Source organism: Sebastes fasciatus, chromosome 22, assembly GCF_043250625.1.
Source record: "Sebastes fasciatus isolate fSebFas1 chromosome 22, fSebFas1.pri, whole genome shotgun sequence".
Taxonomy (NCBI): Eukaryota; Metazoa; Chordata; class Actinopteri; order Perciformes; family Sebastidae; genus Sebastes; species Sebastes fasciatus.
In genome coordinates, this window is record NC_133816.1 from 12,484,891 (window position 1) to 12,503,429 (window position 18,539).

The 18,539-nt window shown below is 36.9% G+C and overlaps 3 protein-coding genes across 3 annotated transcripts; 2 read left to right on the forward strand and 1 right to left on the reverse strand.

The window, feature by feature from the left end:
* The first annotated feature begins 1,045 nt into the window (after positions 1–1,045).
* Positions 1,046–3,980, forward strand: LOC141760777 (C-X-C motif chemokine 3-like). The gene is made up of 4 exons (XM_074623844.1): positions 1,046–1,218; positions 1,405–1,513; positions 1,649–1,729; positions 3,119–3,980. Exons 1-4 carry the CDS (start codon positions 1,161–1,163, stop codon positions 3,207–3,209), a joined length of 339 nt encoding a protein of 112 aa, XP_074479945.1. The 5' UTR covers positions 1,046–1,160; the 3' UTR covers positions 3,210–3,980.
* A 3,869-nt stretch (positions 3,981–7,849) lies between these two features.
* On the forward strand, positions 7,850–11,927 carry cxcl19 (chemokine (C-X-C motif) ligand 19). The gene is made up of 3 exons (XM_074623473.1): positions 7,850–8,009; positions 10,265–10,400; positions 11,652–11,927. Exons 1-3 carry the CDS (start codon positions 7,958–7,960, stop codon positions 11,776–11,778), a joined length of 315 nt encoding a protein of 104 aa, XP_074479574.1. The 5' UTR covers positions 7,850–7,957; the 3' UTR covers positions 11,779–11,927.
* Positions 11,928–13,349: 1,422 nt separating this feature from the next.
* On the reverse strand, positions 13,350–17,692 carry trmt10b (tRNA methyltransferase 10B). Its single transcript, XM_074623472.1, has 8 exons — positions 17,351–17,692; positions 16,212–16,320; positions 15,978–16,111; positions 15,721–15,873; positions 15,396–15,474; positions 14,962–15,029; positions 14,402–14,525; positions 13,350–14,320 (listed from the first exon to the last, which is right to left on the reverse strand). Exons 1-8 carry the CDS (start codon positions 17,519–17,521, stop codon positions 14,184–14,186), a joined length of 975 nt encoding a protein of 324 aa, XP_074479573.1. The 5' UTR covers positions 17,522–17,692; the 3' UTR covers positions 13,350–14,183.
* Between the last annotated feature and the right edge of the window lie 847 nt (positions 17,693–18,539).

Below are 18,539 nucleotides of genomic sequence, written 5' to 3' on the forward strand. Positions count from 1 at the left end.
TATTGTATCATGGGGCGTCTGGTGAATCCCACCCTTAATAGACAATCCATATGGCAAAATGATGCATAGGATATGAACATATACGAGAAAGATGGATCCAGGAGGATGGAGATCCAGGTGCACCATGTGGAGTGAGGCACCAACAGCCAGGAGAGCAGCCAGGAGTCTTTCGCAACATGTCAATCATGTTGTGAAACATAAGATCTCACTGTTGCCCCTACCTGTAAAATTACGCTTGAGAGAATAAGTTGTAGGCCAAAGGAATGTAGTGTATGTAGTGTGATGTAAGCTCACAGTTCACATGAGGTGAGAAGGAAAGAAGACAAGACAATTTGGTTTCCATCCAATCCCCTGTCATACCAGCGCCAGAATCTACCATATTAACATCAATACTGATCGCATCATTAATATCCTACTTCTGAATACATTTTGATTACGACGGAGCGTTGAGACACACTTGCAGTAAGATTAAAAATAAAACAAATAGTTGTAATCAATAACATTAAATAAAAATAGTTTATTGTATGAATTCTCCCAACTTTCTTTCTCAATATTTGGCATATGTAGCAGCTAACTATTTTGTTAAAACATAGCGTAGAACACCAGGGGGCATAATCCGTATACTATACGGATTTACAGACACAAAACAAAACTGTGTGGAAACGAGGCGTTAGTTTGTATTTAATTAAATCCCCTTTCTAAAATTCTCGGTGCCAATACAATATTTGACACCAGCAGTAAGCAGTGGGGAAGTCAGCGCTTAATTGTCTACACACTAGATAACTGTTATATGTTAGAATGACCATGTTGGTAAAGCAGAGAAATCCTGAATAAATACACAAGAGACCGGAGGAGGATCAGACAAAAAGTCACCGTGGGGCAAACATGACTCAACATGATGAACTGCCACCTTGCTGTGCAGGAAGCCTTTAAAAGGAAGGGAAACGTGACATCACCAGTGAATTTACAGGGAAAACGAATTACAAAAGATGTGGGAACGTTAAATTTTTTTTAACCACTTCTCAGGAAATCTCTTAACTGCAAGGGTATAAAAGGGAGGTGCAGAAAACATGGAGCTCACTGTGCACTGTGCCTCACTTTGAGACTCAAAAGATACAAGGATTCCTCTTTGAAGACCATCCCTACCATTTAAGACAATAATGAATACTGCAATCAAGTGCATTGTTCTCCTGGCCTGCATCATTTGCAGTTCAACAAGTAAGTAATTTATTGGATTGTGCAAAGCTTTTTTTGTTGCATTTATGTGGCTTTGAATGAGCTAAACTTTGACTAAAAACATCTCACTCTGTGTCTTTTGCTGAGCCTAACATATCAGGAAAACATGAAAGTTGAAACTGTTGCTATTCCATAGATTATTTACACTGTTTTTCTTAATGTTTCCAGCTATTCTGAACTGCCGATGTGTAAGAACAGTCAGCGCCACGAAAATCTCTCTCATCGCTGATGTAGATGTGATTAACCCTCGTCCATACTGCAACAGGAAAGAAGTCATGTAAGTATCTGCAGCAACATGAACAAATGGACGACAATGTTTTTTTCTCAGCGTTGGGAAATGTTGATTTTCCAGTGACTTTAATTTGTTGTTTAGAGAGTTGTTTTACATTAAAGCTTTCTCTTCCTCCTACAGCGCCATACTGAAAGACGGGAGCTCACGGTGTCTTAACCCCAACGGAAAATTCACCCAATTAGTCGTGAAGGCAATGCTAATGTAAGTCCAAAGCTTTTTTTTTACATGGGGTGCTTTCATTCACCATTTTTCACAATACAGCGTGATCTAATGTAATTCGAGGAGAGAAAGCTTGCCATGTAAAGTGCAAGGGAAGTTTGAGTAATTAGGCCTTCGTCACTGACAGTCAGTGTGTATGAAAGATAGAGGAAGTAACATGTCATTTATCCTGCAACTACTTGAGTAGATGCAGCTAGAGGCTTCTCATAAGCACTTTATAAATACCACATTGCATTTAACCTCTTAACATTCCGTCCTCTTTTTTTAGAGGGGTAGGGGTGGGAGGACAGGGGATGTTCAGGGGTAGATAAAAAGTCAACAGTATATGTCACATAGAAGTGGTGTACATCATCTAAAAGCTGGGAACCTGAAAATTAATTTGACATGCAGATCAGCACTGTGTGTCAAGTTGTTCTAGTCATAACTCATAAATAGAAATTAAATAAATTGTGAAAGTATAAAAGGGCTTAGAACATTATGATAGAAGTATATGATGGTCATTCCCATGCTCTATTATGTCTCATAAGTTGTTGCAGCAATTTTAGGGTTGATACCATTTGCAGATTTGGTGCTAAATTTAAAACATTTTACCACTTGAGAATTGATAAAATGATTAAAAAAATCCCTCCAAAATACCACATTAAGACACAAAGACCTTGAGGAACGGCACAGAAAATATTTTGCAAGAATTGCAATTTTTGACATTTGGATGGCGAGCACTTATTTTGTGGTTACTCCTCAGAAACCCCTTTATTGTCAATCTAGCTATGAAAGCCATCCATCCTCTGAATGCTCTAGGTTACTAGTTTGTGGTTGTAATGTTGAGGCTGTGATTATCCTAGAGGTCACTACAGGTCATTTTATACAGTGAGGTCAAGTTTAAAAAAAATGGTCTCACTACAATGAAATAGCTACTATGGGGACTAATATCATCACACATGAATACAGGTGGGCTTATTGGATCTACAAGAGTCTCAGCTTTACAGTCATATCCAATTTATGCAATTATAAGACTGTTTAGGGACCCCAGCAAGAATATTACAACACCATTTTAGAATAGGAAGAATGATTTTGGCCCCAAACTGCATGTGATTATCATAAAGTGGGCATATCTGTAAAGGGGAGACTCGTTGGTACCCATAGAACCCATTTTCATCTGGATATCTTGAGGTGAAAAATAGGTATTGCTTCTTTTTAAGGGGCCAAAAAGGTTGTGAATCACTACTTATGTGTGTTACTAGCATTGAATTAAGTGTGTCAAAGTATTACAAATACATTTTAAGGGTTCACAAGCCAAAAGGGCTGGAAACCACTGTTTCAGATGATTGAAATTTCAAATTAAAGGTTGAACATGATATTCTTTCTTTACAGGAAGAAGGCGGCACGTGCTTTTAAGAAGACCAGGACCAGCACCAGCACCAGCACCAGCACTCCCAAAACAACCATAGCATCGGTCACATAATGCAAATGTGTTCATCATCATTAAAATGAAACAAGACGTATCCAATTTGTAAGGAGATCCGCACACCTCCCCAAAGTAAGGGTATGGTTGGTGTAATTCTTGCACAGATGGTAAAATACTGAAACAAGTGAAATTGTGTCTCTTCACTTGTTTTGAGTTTTGCGCAGTGGGAGCTAAAAGTGACAGCAAGATGTAAAAGTGTGAAATATTTAATACTCCAGCAGCCATAACATAATGAGCGTTGTCACTTTTAGGAGACAGTTTGTGAAGGGAGTGTCCTTACCCAGAATATTCATCTGGGTAAACAGGGTGCATGTAAGATATGTGATTTCCGTCCGCTGATGAGACTGGTGTATTTCCAGCCTAAAATACTGCCTTATGATTGAATCGACGATTAATGAGAATATTTTTTTACTGTGATTGTATTTTATTGCTCTTATTCACTACATCTCAAATTCTAATAATTATTGTTTGTGATGTAATTCAACCTGGCAGATAATATTGTGAAGGTCATGATGGTAAATCTGATGGTAAATGTGAACTGTGTTTTTATTTGGTTGATTTGTTAAAGCTTCATTTGTTTGTGTAATTTGAAGTTTTCCTCTTTTTTTTATTACAGTGCAAACAAATGTGTATTCATGTGTGTATACGTCATGCTGTATGAGTGCCGTGTTTTGTTTTGTTTTAAATAATGTTCAATATTGACTCTTGACACGTGATGATGTTAACAAATTGAAATAAATCTGGACATTGTAAAAAAAAAAAGAAAAAGACATCTTGGCATTTTTTTTTTCAATATTATATTTATAATTTTTTTGTTCATTTTGAAACAACAGAACAAACATTCATAAACGTCCCCAATAATAACATTCTCGGTACAAAGAAACTTAACAATCCTAATATTAATATAAGGAATATGAATACAGGAAAAATACATTATATACAAAAAATAGATAGATAAATAAAAAGAATATACACAAGTAAAAAAGAAAAATTAAAAAAATTAAATTAAAAAGAATAAAATAAATTAAAATCTATTTATATATACATATATACTGTATACATATATACATACATATATATATTTTGTCTGTCTGTCTTGCTGTCTGTCCGTTTGTCTTGCTGTTCGTCTGTCTCTCTGCCATGCTTTCTGTCTGTCTGTCTGTCTGTCTGTCTGTCTGTCTTACTGTCTGTCTGGCTTACTGTCTGTCTGGCTTTCCGTCTGTCTTGTTGTATGTCTGGCTTTCCGTCTGTCTTGCTGTCTGTCTGTTTGTCTTGCTTTCTGTCTGTCTGTCTTGCTTTCTGTCTGTCTGTCTTACTTTCTGTCCATTTGTCTTGCTTTCTGTCTGTCTGTTTTGCTTTCTGTCTGTCTGTCTGTCTGTCTGTCCGTTTGTCTGTCCGTTTGTCTTGCTTTCTGTCTGTCTGTCTGTCTTGCTTTCTGTCTGTCTGTCTTGCTTTCTGTCCATTTGTCTTGCTTTCTGTCTGTCTGTTTTGCTTTCTGTCTGTCTGTCTGTCTGTCTGTCTGTCTGTCCGTTTGTCTTGCTTTCTGTCCGTTTGTCTTGCTTCCTGTCTGTCTGTCTGTGTGTCTTGCTGTCTGTCCGTTTGTCTTGTTTTCTGTCCTTCTGTCTTGCTTCCCGTCCATTTGTCTTGCTTTCTGTCTGTCTGTCTGTCTGTCTTGCTGTCTGTCCGTTTGTCTTACTTTCTGTCTGTCTGTCTTGCTGTCTGTCCTTCTGTCTTGCTTTCTGTCTGTCTGTCTTGCTGTCTGTCCTTTTGTCTTTCTGTCTGTCTGTCTGTCTGTCTGTCTGTCTGTCTGTCTGTCTGTCTGTCTGTCTGTCTGTATGTTTGCCTTCCTGTCTGTGTCTTGCTGTCTGTCGGTTTGTCTTCCTGTCTGTCTGTCTGTCTGTCTGTCTGTCTGCTTTCTGTCCTTCTGTCTTGCTTTCTGTCTGTCTGTCTCTCTGTCTGTCTGTCTGTCTTTCTTGCTTTCTTAGCAGAAGGAGAAGTTTGGTGACAAATCTATCATCACTGACTCCTTCTCTTGCAGTAGTTATTGCAACATCGCTGATAAAACATATCTGCTCCTAAACAGGTTTCTCTTCAAACCACAGCCCTCCATCCTCTTCCTGTACTGTAGCCTGTATTCAACATGAATAACAAAAACGCATTTTATCAATAGACACAATAGAAACAAACCGTTTTCGCCCACGACAGCGTCTTAGGATTCAAGTCCTGTCCTGCATCACTGGACAGTAAAGACAGAACAAACTGGAAAAGGATTGTAGGTGTTACGGTATTTACATTAAACCAATACACTGTACTGTACTCAGTATGTAGAATATTAGTCATTTGGGGCTTTCGGTTGTAAAAATTCTCATGAAAAGTCCCCTCAAGATTGTTTTCAAAAGATGACAATTTTGCTAAGTCATACTGTAATACATAATGTCATTTCTTACAATCATGTGGCCTTGAGGCTTCACATCATGACCCACTTTTGTCCCGCATTTATGACCCGAACGTCTGATAAGGACACATGCCTTCAATCATAAGGGAGTAATATTTCTCAAGTCTGAAAGTGCTTTGTCATCAAAAAGATGATGTCAGCTGTCACCTTTGTCACTCATATTATGTTACTTATGATACTTTGAACAGATTTTGAACAGCAAAACTAAGAGAGAAAGAGACTTGTATAAACCTTTATCTTATATTTTCAGTGTCAATTAAGCAATTTAACTTTAAAACAAATTGTTGGAAACAGTGTCAATGGAGGTTAAGTGTTTTATCTTGAGATCCCATCTTTCCACATAAGATGTTTGACAAATCATGTCTGGTTTATATCATCAAATCAATTTTCCCAATGGGTGTTTTTGTGGCTGCCCAGCTTGTACAATGGTCTTCTTGTAGGGTAGTTAAAGAGTATTTATTTTTTACAAACAAATGGATGCTCTATTTTATAGTAATTTCATTTATCGTAACCCAATTCAACATTAAACACATTGTGATTAAGGGTATTACTGTGAATTAAAACTGAAATTAAATAGTTAAACATTAAAACCATTACCAAATTACATTTTAAACATTATAAACTATAATAATAATAATAATAATAACTTAGATTTATATAGCGCCTTTCAAGAAACCCAAAGACGCTTAACATAGACATAAATAGACACAACAAACGGAACATAGCAGTATCTAGAGGCCATAGTCCTTGTTGAAGAGGTGGGTTTTAAGGAGTCTTTTGAAGCTGTCCAGAGATGGTGCGTTGCGGAGCTCTATGGGGAGAGAGTTCCAGAGGGTGGGGGCTGTCACACTGAAAGCTCTGTCCACAAAAGTTCACAGGTTTGTGTGGGGGGGATGGAGAGCTGACCCGTATCTGAGAATCTCAGGTTCCGGGACTGTGTGTATGGGTGGAGGAGGTCAGATAGGTACTGAGGAGCCAGGGCGTTGAGGGATTTGTAGGTGAGGAGGAGGATTTTGTAGGTGATGCGGGACTTGACCGAGAGCCAATGGAGGTGGATGCGGGTGGGGGTGATGAAATGACTAGAAATGACTCATGAAAAGAAACTGAACTGAAATGTTTTTCATTCTTATATGCAGGATTAAACTCATCCCTCAAACTACCAACATCGTAAAAAGCAAGATTAGGAGCATTTATATTGCCCAACTGCACGACTCTCGGCTGAGCTGGTGGTGGAAAACAACGGCAACAGTGCGGACAGAGATAGCGGTGTTTACCTGAGGGCGAACCGAAGGGTGGGTGCTACGCCTCCGCGATGATACCATCAGTCTGGACGGCGTTATCAGCTGTAACCACCGCTAGAGCGCAGAGCAGAGCGGTGGCCTTGAGCCAGCCAGTGGGACACGCTCACATGAACTTCATTCTCTGCTCAGGTAGACATTACTCCACCATATTTTTACATAGCAAATAATTGTTTGCTGCTATATTAATGCTCTGGATATCATATTGAGCACCTTTGTGATAATTCTCTGTAAGTTCACCACAATGAGCGAGCCTTTTCACATTAAACACAGTCATTTTAGCCATTGCTCACATAAAAATATGAATTAATGCTGCTTTAATACACCTTACTCCCCCAATCAATAAACATTTGCTGCCAAAATAAAATACATCAAGACCCCACACTAACACCAAATATTAGAAACTGTGAGAAGAAACAATGATGTACTCTTTCACACAGTCATTCTGTCATGCTGTATAGACGGAGTTATTAGAACAAGCCCGCGGGACAAACAGCAACAACACTACTACCTCACAGTATCATGTGCAGTAGCCACAGGTCAAACTGTTTACAGACAGTATCTGTTGATCAATTTTATAATTTCCCTCTTTCAGGGTCAGAGTGAGAATACAGTGTTGAATACTACTACAGAGCTACGATAAGCAGAAGAGAAATGATGCCGTTTGGCCGACCGTCCAGACGGACACGCTCCGTCTGTGTGACTCATTTCTTTGGCCGCGAGCACGCTGTCGCTTAACCTCAACGGGGCCTCTTGTCTGTCCCTGAACTCACCGTCTCATGACTACCTTCTGCTGCACATGTGAATACACCAAAGTGAAACCAACACACACACACACACAAATACAAATGGGGGTTTTCCTCAATTTACCAAGTTTATTAAGCACATGATCCCTGTATGTATAAATATTGGAGAGCGGAATGTATATAAACGCTTGCAAACAGCTGTAGGACATCAGTCTGAAGGTGAAGAAAAACATCTGCACAAACAAGATGAAGCTCTGCATCCTGCTCATGTTCGGGACCCTGTTTGTCGTCATTTACGGTAAGAGCACAACTACATGGTGGGATAGTTTCTGTGTAACTAAACATTGCTGTGTAATGGTAACGCACTAAACCTCAGGAATTCTAGTGACAGGTTGAAATGGGTTGTTGAAGGGTGATATTGGAAAAGTGAAGTTGCTGGTAAATACCTGCAGATATGCTGACGTGTTCCTTGCAGAGTTATGCTTTTGCCATCATTATCTGGAGCAGTACTTTAATAGGACATTAAACACACTGTCAAAGGCTAGAGCGAGGAAATTCATCAAGGTAAACCACAAAACCAGTGGACGACTGAAAGGGAAACTCTGCAATGTGTGTTTTATTTTTTAAAACAAGAATGAATCCCATATCCTAAATGTACCTTGAGAAGCATAGAACATATTCCACACTCTACTGCAATATTACGTGTTATATTAAATCATTATACCTGTGTTTTTGCAGGTTACTATTAAAAAAACAAAAACATGCACTTAAATTATTGCTTTCCAAAGCTGCAAAGTTTAAGAATTGTTCAATGTGTTTTCCCACATTTCAGGCAGCCATTGGTTTCTATTCCTTTCTCCGTTATATGAAAATTGACTTGCAGAGACTTGAAACATGTCAAACAATCATGTCTGCTTTATTAATTTGTCGTTGCATTGTATTATAAGTGCTGATCTGAAAAGCATTTGTTGTATTACTACACCGAAAGAAGGTAACCAGAGGTGGAAGAAGTATTCAGATGCTATGAAGATGCATCATATTCAATTACATGATAATGTTTTTTTATATAAGCTTAATCTGCAAAGTAACTATGACTGTAAAATAACTAGTGGAGTAAAACGTACAATATTTACTTCTGAAATGTAGAAGTATAAAATACCATAAAATGGAAATAAAGTACCTCAAAATTGTACTTAAGTACAGTTCAAAATTAGATTTGCTCATGTATAACTAAAATTATAATAACACACTTACTGGATAATTTATACAAACGTCTGGATGTGAATCTATTCAAAAATATATATTTTTTGGTACTTAATAGCAAAATTTAACAAAATATCCTGCTTCAATCCATATTTGTTGGCGTTAAGCCTTTCAAAAATAACATTTTCACTGCGGTCAAAAACACATTTGCTGTCCCGTGTGACGCACACAAAGGGAGGCCTGCATTTGTATTAACAGGGCCATAATTATAATAATAATAATAATAACACCATAATTTAAATTTATTTAACCACAATAACAAAAAAATCTATTTTGACTTTAACACTATAATAGTAAATTAATTAAGTTGTTACAACAAAAAAGATAATCTTACGTATCTGCATTCACTTGGCAAATCCGTCAAGCCGTCATCACTTTATTTATGTTGATAAAACTGACAAGTTATATTCATTAAAGACAGTTGATTTAATAAAACTAACTCATTTAATACACTGCAGGCAACAAAATGCAGGCATGATGTTCACTAATGTATTATTATGAATGGGTGACTGTTGAACCAATGGCTGTGCAGTATATTACCTTAACTCAGCCAAACTTTTCAGTCTTCAGTGACCGTTGTCGCACCGTGACTGACAATTGAAGTTGTAGGAAGTTGAACAGGAAGATGGCTGAAAGAGAAAAGGGGGAAGTATCCGATGTAATGTGATGAAAGCTTACAATTAAAAGTGGCTTTGTCAGCATTTTATTCGATGATTAATGACCACATAAAGGTCATCATGATGAGGCAATGCCAAGTTCCCAGCAACATAAAACAAGGAAGGGGAGGCAGTTGCATAAGAATGACTGTAGGAGAGTGGACTCATGATTTCGGACGAATATTGAGAATTTTTTTCAGGGTAAGCCAAGATTAGAAGCTCAGGCATTAGAGTTTCTTCTTTCATTGGAATAATGTGGAAACCACTGCATACTGTGCAGTACCAGTGTTTGAGCTGACATGGTTGCATAAACACAAAGTCTATAACCCCAATATTTATAACAGTTAAGCTGATAATGTCAAAAGACGTGGGAAAATTCCATTTCTGGGAGCAGAGGGTTTTTCTGTTAGCATTACAAAATAGTACAAGCTTTAAAACACTCAAGACCAAACTGAAAACATCTGCATGTTCTGACCTTTCAAAATAAAACAGCAACCAAAGCAATGCTTTTTTTTGGAGTTCAAGCTTCAAGTGATTTAGAGAAACTCTGCCAAGAATGAGAAGCTTAGTGATATGTTTAAAGTGTTCGTCTGCTTAAAGTGATGAAATCTGACTGAGTATCTGTTGATTACAGGAATGCCGCCCATCAGCAGGGACTACAACACGCACTGCCGCTGCCTTCAGGTGGAGTCGAGGATCATCCCTCCAGACAGCCTGAAGAGCATCAAGCTCGTCCCTGAAGGGCCCCACTGCCCCGATATAGAAGTCATGTAAGTGCTCTCGTATGAAGGACTGTTTAATCAAAGTCATCACGCAAGGGTCCAACTATTATAAGAAGGGCCGCAACTAACTAACCTTTTCATTTAATATTAAATAAATGAATGAATGAATGAATGAATAAATATGCCTATGAAATAAATCCTGAAATATACAATTAAGGCAATAAAATATATAATTAAATAAATATAAATTAGTTGATACAGTTCAATAAATATAATAAATATTCAAAACATATTTTTAAAAAGATGTTCTTTTCGAAGCACTACTTTTTTTATTTCAGGGGACTTATTTATTATTATTATTAATACTTGTTTCCTAATGCCACATTTATTTCATTTATTTATTTAATTTTATTGACATCTGTTGTTTTCAAATGAATGGGGTTTGGTTATCTCACAGATTCAGACCAAAGCACAAGAATTAGCAAGCTAGAACAATCCCTGCAGTGGCAGGGAGTAAGGACACTTGCTGGAAAGTTTGCTTAAAAACCTTTATATTTATTTATTAAACTATATCAACTCATTTATATATTTATGTTTATATTTACATTTATTTATATATGTATTGCCTAATTAATTTATTTAAGGATTTATTTAATTGCCATATTTATTTATTTGAATAATCATTTAATTGTTTGGGTTACAAAACTAAATGTTGCCATCACATCACTACCAGTGATTGCAAATTACTTATTTTGTCCCAAAAGAGATTAAATTTACAGCGAGATTAAAAGTTAAATAAAACAAGGGTTATGTCCTTGGTATTGTTTTTGGGAAGTTTTGTAGTTTTAATGTCGTGATGAGGACTTTCACAAAGTACTCTAGTTGGTTTTAAAGCAAATGTTTGTTTTTTGATACAACATGTAGCCATTTAAATTTTGTAGTTTTTAGGCACAACAAAAAAATACAATAAAAGGGATTTAGCTTGGCCATCTGGAACAATATTTCGATAATTATGTAGGGAGATAACATTTACATAATATATAATTAAACAGTTAATTGTACATAAATGAATGAAAGACAAATTCTTAAAATGTTTTTCTTTTGTAAAGCACCTTGCCTTGCCTTTGAGACAGGATTCAGATCATTGTGTGGGGAGATAATATGAAGGAAGTAATCCAGTTGTTTATGTTTGGTTGCTTATTAGCACATTTCTGGAAGGGGTGGGGTTGCTTTTGGACTCATGATTACAGTGTTTCCAAAACCCTGGCTCTGTATAATGCGTTACATTTGTTTGACCAGAGCTGGACTGACGAACGGAGAGAAAGTGTGCCTGAATCCTCGGTCCTCCTGGGTGAAGAAGCTGATCCAGTTTGTTCTGGAGAGACAGCAGCTACAGCACAAGAGGAGAGCACTTCCCAATAATTAAGGATACAAATTCAAAACATGTTGCAATCAAAGCTGTTGAACGTAACTCCTTTCTGCAACTACGAGCCATGCTGTTTTACTTTAATGAATAACAATATTTAACACAGGTTGTGTAACTTAAAATAACTTCCTTCTATTGTTAGTGTTATTTTTACCAAATATTTTATAAAACATTTCTAAATAATTTCTAAAAAAAACATTGACGTCTGTCTACGTGTTAGAATGAGCAGATAAGTGTGTGATCATGTTGAGGAAGAAGACTTTGTGTGCGTAAGGTATTTAATTGTGCTTGTAAAAAGTCAAGTGTGACTTGAAATGTTCATCATTTCTCTGTGTAGAAAGTTTGGTTGTATGACCTTTTGAAAGCAGATGTAGCAACTGTATGTAGCATGAAATGTGCAATATTCTAATATGTAACATCATTTCTGTGTAACACTGTCCAACAATAGCAAGAAGTTATCACTTGCTTTGTTAAATCCCTATCCCCATCTAATGTGAGGCTTAAAAGAAAAACAAATAAATGTTTAAAAAGTAAAATGTCTGCGTGTCTTGAATTCAATCCTACACCTGCCTTTGCTCTGTGAATTTTATTATACCATATTTAATGTTGAAGTTTTAGGTTTTTTTTTTGGTTTTTTTATTTCTGCTTTAACTTTATTTATTTTTTTTACAGCCAAGTGAATCACAGAAGATGCCCAGATTTGAACATAAGATACATAAAACATAATGAAACTCATAGAATGTACAATAACAAGACGACATTTACACCTTGCATTAAAATGCAGATATCCAGATACAGATCGCACAGATCCATAAATGGGGTATGAGGCTGTACTTTGAGGCTGTACTTTGAGGTAAATGAAAAGTCAGAGCATCACCAAAGTTATAATAATTCATCCGGAGGGGGGACATGAATGTCTGTACCAAATTTCATGACAATCTAACCAATACTTGACGAGACATTTCACTCAAAACGACCTCATGTTGGCGCTAGAGGGAAAGTCAGGAGATCACCAAAGTCATCGGGATACATCCGTGAATGTCTATACAACATTTCACGGTGATCCATCCTATAGTGGTTGATATAACTGTCCGACAGGCCGACATTACAATCCCTGGAGGTAAACTTGCATGGCTGTAAATATATAAAACATACCAACCAACCAATCAACCACATGCCCCAACATTTGCCATCAGTAAACCACGTCATCAGTGTCATCCCCTAATGATTTGAGGCTTACCGTAGCTGGACGGTGGGAGATTTCCACAGAACTCACTCTGTTATTGCTTGACATCAATCCAGTGCAACAAAGCATCTGAGCCAAGTTCTTCCCTGAGAAAACCAGCACTTACTGCCAAGACCTTAAAGTCTTCCCACTTAGCCAATACTTTGATGTGAAACACTGTTGGTGGTGCATAACAGAATAGAGTTATGGATTTGCAATAACCTTCTAATGACGCAGGATGAAAGTCATATTAGGAGGTCTGATCTGTTTGAAGTATGGTATGAAAACAAATGATGAATAGGTGCTTGTTTATAAAACCTGAATAGCTTATTAGTTAAGGCCAATCTCCCTTTTAACAAAACCTTTATTTATCATGGACGTTTGCAGACTGTTAAACAGGTTCATCACATCTGGCAGCTGCCCAGTACAGCCACAGTCTGACCTGTTGGACGAAGAAGTGGTCCACTGGGACAGTTAGGGGTTAATGGGGATCGAACCTAATGGCAGACTGTTGTATACTATTTATGTACATTCCAAAAAATTCACATATTTGACAATATCATGTCTCCATTTATAAGAAAATATATTTTAAAATACTCTAATGAAAAAGTGTGGAACGGATTACTATAATGCATATTAAACAAATAAGCTCCTCTTTTGACATCTTCTCAGGACTGTCAGTCCGTGTGAACTTTGATCGAGAGGTTGATTCCAGGAAAATGTCTCGTACCTGTTCAGACAGGTACTGATTCATCAGTCTTATCTGTAGACAGACTTTGATGAGAACACAGACCTGTCAAGACCTGGTTTCAATCACGCTGTCAGAATTTGCTGCAAAATAGTATCTGGTGTTGATAATTGGTGTGATCCTGACCGACTTTACTGTCTTTCAGAGGCCGTAGCAGGTTCAGTCTTAGAGCTAGACTGAAGGTACAGATATCATATGAAACCAGAAGGAATCCATTGGTACCAATCATGTCATACTAGCTTGTCGGGTAATAACGCTCCAAACTAGCGCTACATCTTGGCGAGGAAAAACCGGCATGGCCATTTTCAAAGGGGTCAAAATAGAAAAATAGCACGTCTCAGCAAATCACCAGCAGTATGTACTGCATACTGTATACTGCATTCTGCGTTCGTCAGTAGTATGTAGTAGGCGGTTTCGAATACAGCCCCTGTGTTAAGTTTGTGATGGACGGACAGGAAGTGGTGGGGAATCCTCTGGTGCAACAACATAACCCTTCCCCTGGGGGAACCACGCCTGCAGGGCTTCTGTCCAGCTGCCGGTGTTGCAGAAAGTCAATAAGATGTCAAACACTGCGGACAAGAGAGAGAGATTCAATTATTAACAAATACAGAGGAGCTTCTTCTCTTGCAAAATGAAATCTAATCACTCACCTTGATTAACAGCCAGGATCTTTGAGTGGAAATTCTTGGCGTTGTTTTTCTTCACCATGTACTCGTCTATGGGCAGCCTCGCCGTGTGAACGCTCAGTTCTCTGGCCCTCGAGAAGCTCAGCTTCTGCAGGGGGAGAGACGGCAGAAAATGAATCACACATCACACGTGCACTGTGCACATTGCATTGCATTGCATTGCATTTACTTCACAACAAGTCGTTGCCAGACGCTTAGTGTCAATCTAAGCTATTTATCAGTTTTTTCCACTCTAACTGACGACCCAGAGATACCACGTGATACCAACGTCGTTTTACTACTGGCTCATAAGCCTTGTTAGAAGTGGGAAACAAACGTCCGATATCTTCCACAGAGATAAACAAAACATTCATTTTGGGCCCGCCAACATTTTTTAAATGATTAAATAACAATCATAATATTTTTTTTCCAGGAAACTTTTATTTGGCACCTTTCTTAAGGCACTGTAGATATATTATTATTATTATTTTTTAAATATTCATCTACATAAGAATGTTATCAATAAGACCTTTAATGTAAAATACCTTCTTGATGCTTTCATCCACAAGGCCACCGAGGACGTACACCTTGTCAGCCTCCACTGTTTCTAAAGCTGAAATAAAAAATTTAAGATTTACAAAATAGTATGAAATAAAATCAAATAGGAAAAGACACTAAATATGGACATGATGTGAATATATCTTGGATTGTGTAGCTTTTTTTGTCTCATTTTCCATGTATTTTCCATTTTTTTTAAATTAACTTTACATTATCTATGTGTTTTAGTATGTGCATGTTTGAACCCATTATTTAGTAAAGTGCTAGTAGATGTATTAATAGTGGCAGTAATAATAGTAGTAGTGGTAGTACTCTGTGGTCAGTTATGGACACATGAATGTGGTCAAAATGTGCCCCCTGCTGGCTAGAAGATGCAATTCAACTACAATCTTTTTATACACATCTATGAAGTTCATCAAACCTTCTTCAGCATCTGGTGTGAGGTAGATGACAGTTTTGGGAGGAAAAAGGTCCAGACAGCTTTCGTCTGTAATATCCATCTGTAATAAACATACAAAAGGGATTGAATATCCAAAATAATCTGAGTCATTTGCTAAATATTCAAACTATTCCTGGTCCAGATTATGTACCATTTTGTGTATTCAGTTTTAGGATAAATTAACACTAGTCTGCATGTTAACTTCATAGCTTTTAACTAGACAAATCAACTACTAGAGATATTTCCTGCTTTATCCTTCCCTAGAAATATTTACCAGCGAATTCAGAATGTGAAAAACAATAATCACCACGTAGTTGAGGAAGCCTTCGTTCATCCGAAGACACTCTCTGTAGAGACGGCTGTCCTCTCTCAGGTCTGTCAGGTGAAGATGAAACGGCCGAGTCGCCTTCTTGTTCGACCCGTACAGCCTTCTCAACTGGCCAGCCAGTCGACTTATCTCCTGAACCACACAAACATACACAGTTGGAGATCAGTACAACCCGTTGTTTTGTACTCTAGAAACAGGCTGTTTGAGATTTAATGATGCTGTTTTGAGGCACCTACCTTGTCAGACATGCCGTCTGTCATACTCAGGTCAACGCAGAGTTTGAGCCCTGTGGACTGAGCCTCAGCTAAACGCTCTTTGATGATCGCTTTCATGACCCGCTTGGTAAACTGAGGATTATCTGAGCTGGCACCTGTATGACAAAAACACAGAAAAACACTGTTTATAGAAGATCTGGAGTGAAAATGTAAATTACTGCAAAAGCAAAATGATTCTCTTCACTTGATGTGTACCTGACTGCTGCTCTCGTTTGAGTTTCCTCCTCTGCTTCTCTTCTTTCCTTTTGCTTTTCTTCGCTGCCAGCTGCCGCTCCCAGTGTCGCTGCTTCCTCAACACATTCCTCTGTTCACACAGACAGACAAAACACCGTTTAACAGTGCACAATAGCTCAAGACGTCTACAGTATTTAATAAAGTATAAAATAACTAGGATAATAGATTATTTTTGGTGGAAACCAGGCCTCTGTGTAAACTTTGGTCGGCTTTTGGCTTGTTAACAATGGATTTTGATCTTGTTTGAAGGGCTTTTATAAACCCAATGGGTCACCAAATGTTTTTGAAATCACGGGAAATAATGTATTTTATCATCCAAAGTAATCTAAAAACATACCTAAATAACAGATATGAGGCACTGCATAAACAAATTCTAAGATTAACCTGCTATGATCTGTATCATACCATTGTGATGTGAATTAGGGGTGTCGCGATATACCGGAATACCGTTATATACCTGACGATAACTGTGTTTTTTAAAAATGAAATATTGATATCGGGTTAATAATACACTTATGATAATATTGTGTAAATAATCCAGAGCCTCTTAAATCATTTTATACATAGTTATGTTTACAGACCCTCCATCCACCCCCCTACACTCATATTTACAGTGTAATTAATTTGCCAAAAAATAGACATAACGCACAATAAACAAAGGTAAAGATGAATTTGACTGATACTTATTTTTAATATTAATAATAATGTGGCGATAATATTGTTATCGTTAATTCTTTTGGTCACGATAATCATGTAGTGAATATCTTATATTGTGACAGCCCTAATATTAATATTTTGGGTGTTTTTTTGAATGCACATCAGACCGCTTGAGAAATCAAATAAGATCATTTTAATTATCTCATTTATTGCATTGGTTTTGATGCACTTGAGATGTTTTTTATATTTATATTTTTTTTATATTATATAGTTTTCATGCTGTGGTCCTGAGAGAAACAATATTTCATTTTTAGTTATGGTTGAAATGACTGTCTCTGGAAATGACTGTCTCTGGAAACTTTATTATTAATGATTATTTAATTAACAAATGAAATAAATAATGATAAATTAAGCTGCTACCCTGTAAATCCATGCAAACTTACTGAAAACGGTGCAGCCTCCCTGCCTCTCCTGTCCTCCTCAGTCTCCACGTCTATCTGAAGCACATCTATCAGCTGTGAAACTCCATTCAGCTGCACTTCACACACTTCTGAGACAATATGTGCCATCTTTAGACTAGCTTCTCCAGACATAACTCTACTTATTCCTGGCATTTAATACACAAAAAGTCACATTTGTGTTTATATTGTAACGCTAAATGTTTTTTAAATCATATTATTTTCTGAAATCCACTAAATGAGACATTTAAAGCAACATATTAGTGGATCTAAAGGCAGAAGGAGAAGACATGCCGAAGAAACCGGAAGGGTCGCCTCCATGTGATCTGCGCATGTGAATGACGTCAGAGTAAACAAAGTAGAGAGGGGCGTGGCCCAGAGGATGTATTTTTATTTATTTTTTATTTATTTTTATTTGCACATATATAAAACTACACAAAAAAATCCAGGTTGAAGAATAAAAGAAGAAGAAATAAGTGTTATACTTATTTTTTTATTTTATTCATCTAGTTTCTTTTCTACTTTCCAATCCTGATTTATTCCGCTCCAAATGTCTTCAACTCTTTTTGGAAATAACACTAAATAATAAAATATTATATCCTTAAAATGATATGGCTTAAAAGATTACCCTCCTTTTATACTTTTAAAGATTTTAAAACACATTTGACTATGATTGAAAACTCAAAGCTCAAAAATTCTAAATTGGCAAAAACTATTAGATTGTTTAGACATTTTATGTTTATTCCAATTGTTTAACAGACCCCAATTGTTTTTTTTTAATTCATCTTTTTCTTTTCTTATTTATTTATTAATTTATTTGCAAATATTTAAAACTGCACAAAATCCAGTCAATGAAAAAAAAGAAGAAATGTGTCAGGAGAGGTCAAGAAGCCACAGGCTTATACAAAGGACCTCCCCGTAAACCCCAGGAGAAAAAAACAAACAATAACAAAAAAGAAAGAAAGATCTAAACTAACATAATTTTAAAAATACAGCAAAAGTTAAACAACAACAAGTAGTACACAAAATGTGCAGAAAAACCTAACCAAACAGTGGAAAACAATCCAATAAAAACATTGAAATACATACAAAAAAACAGTACAGAAGAAAAGAAAATATATCTACACATATCAAAAGATAATTATACCTCATGAATTAAATGTGATGAAAATGT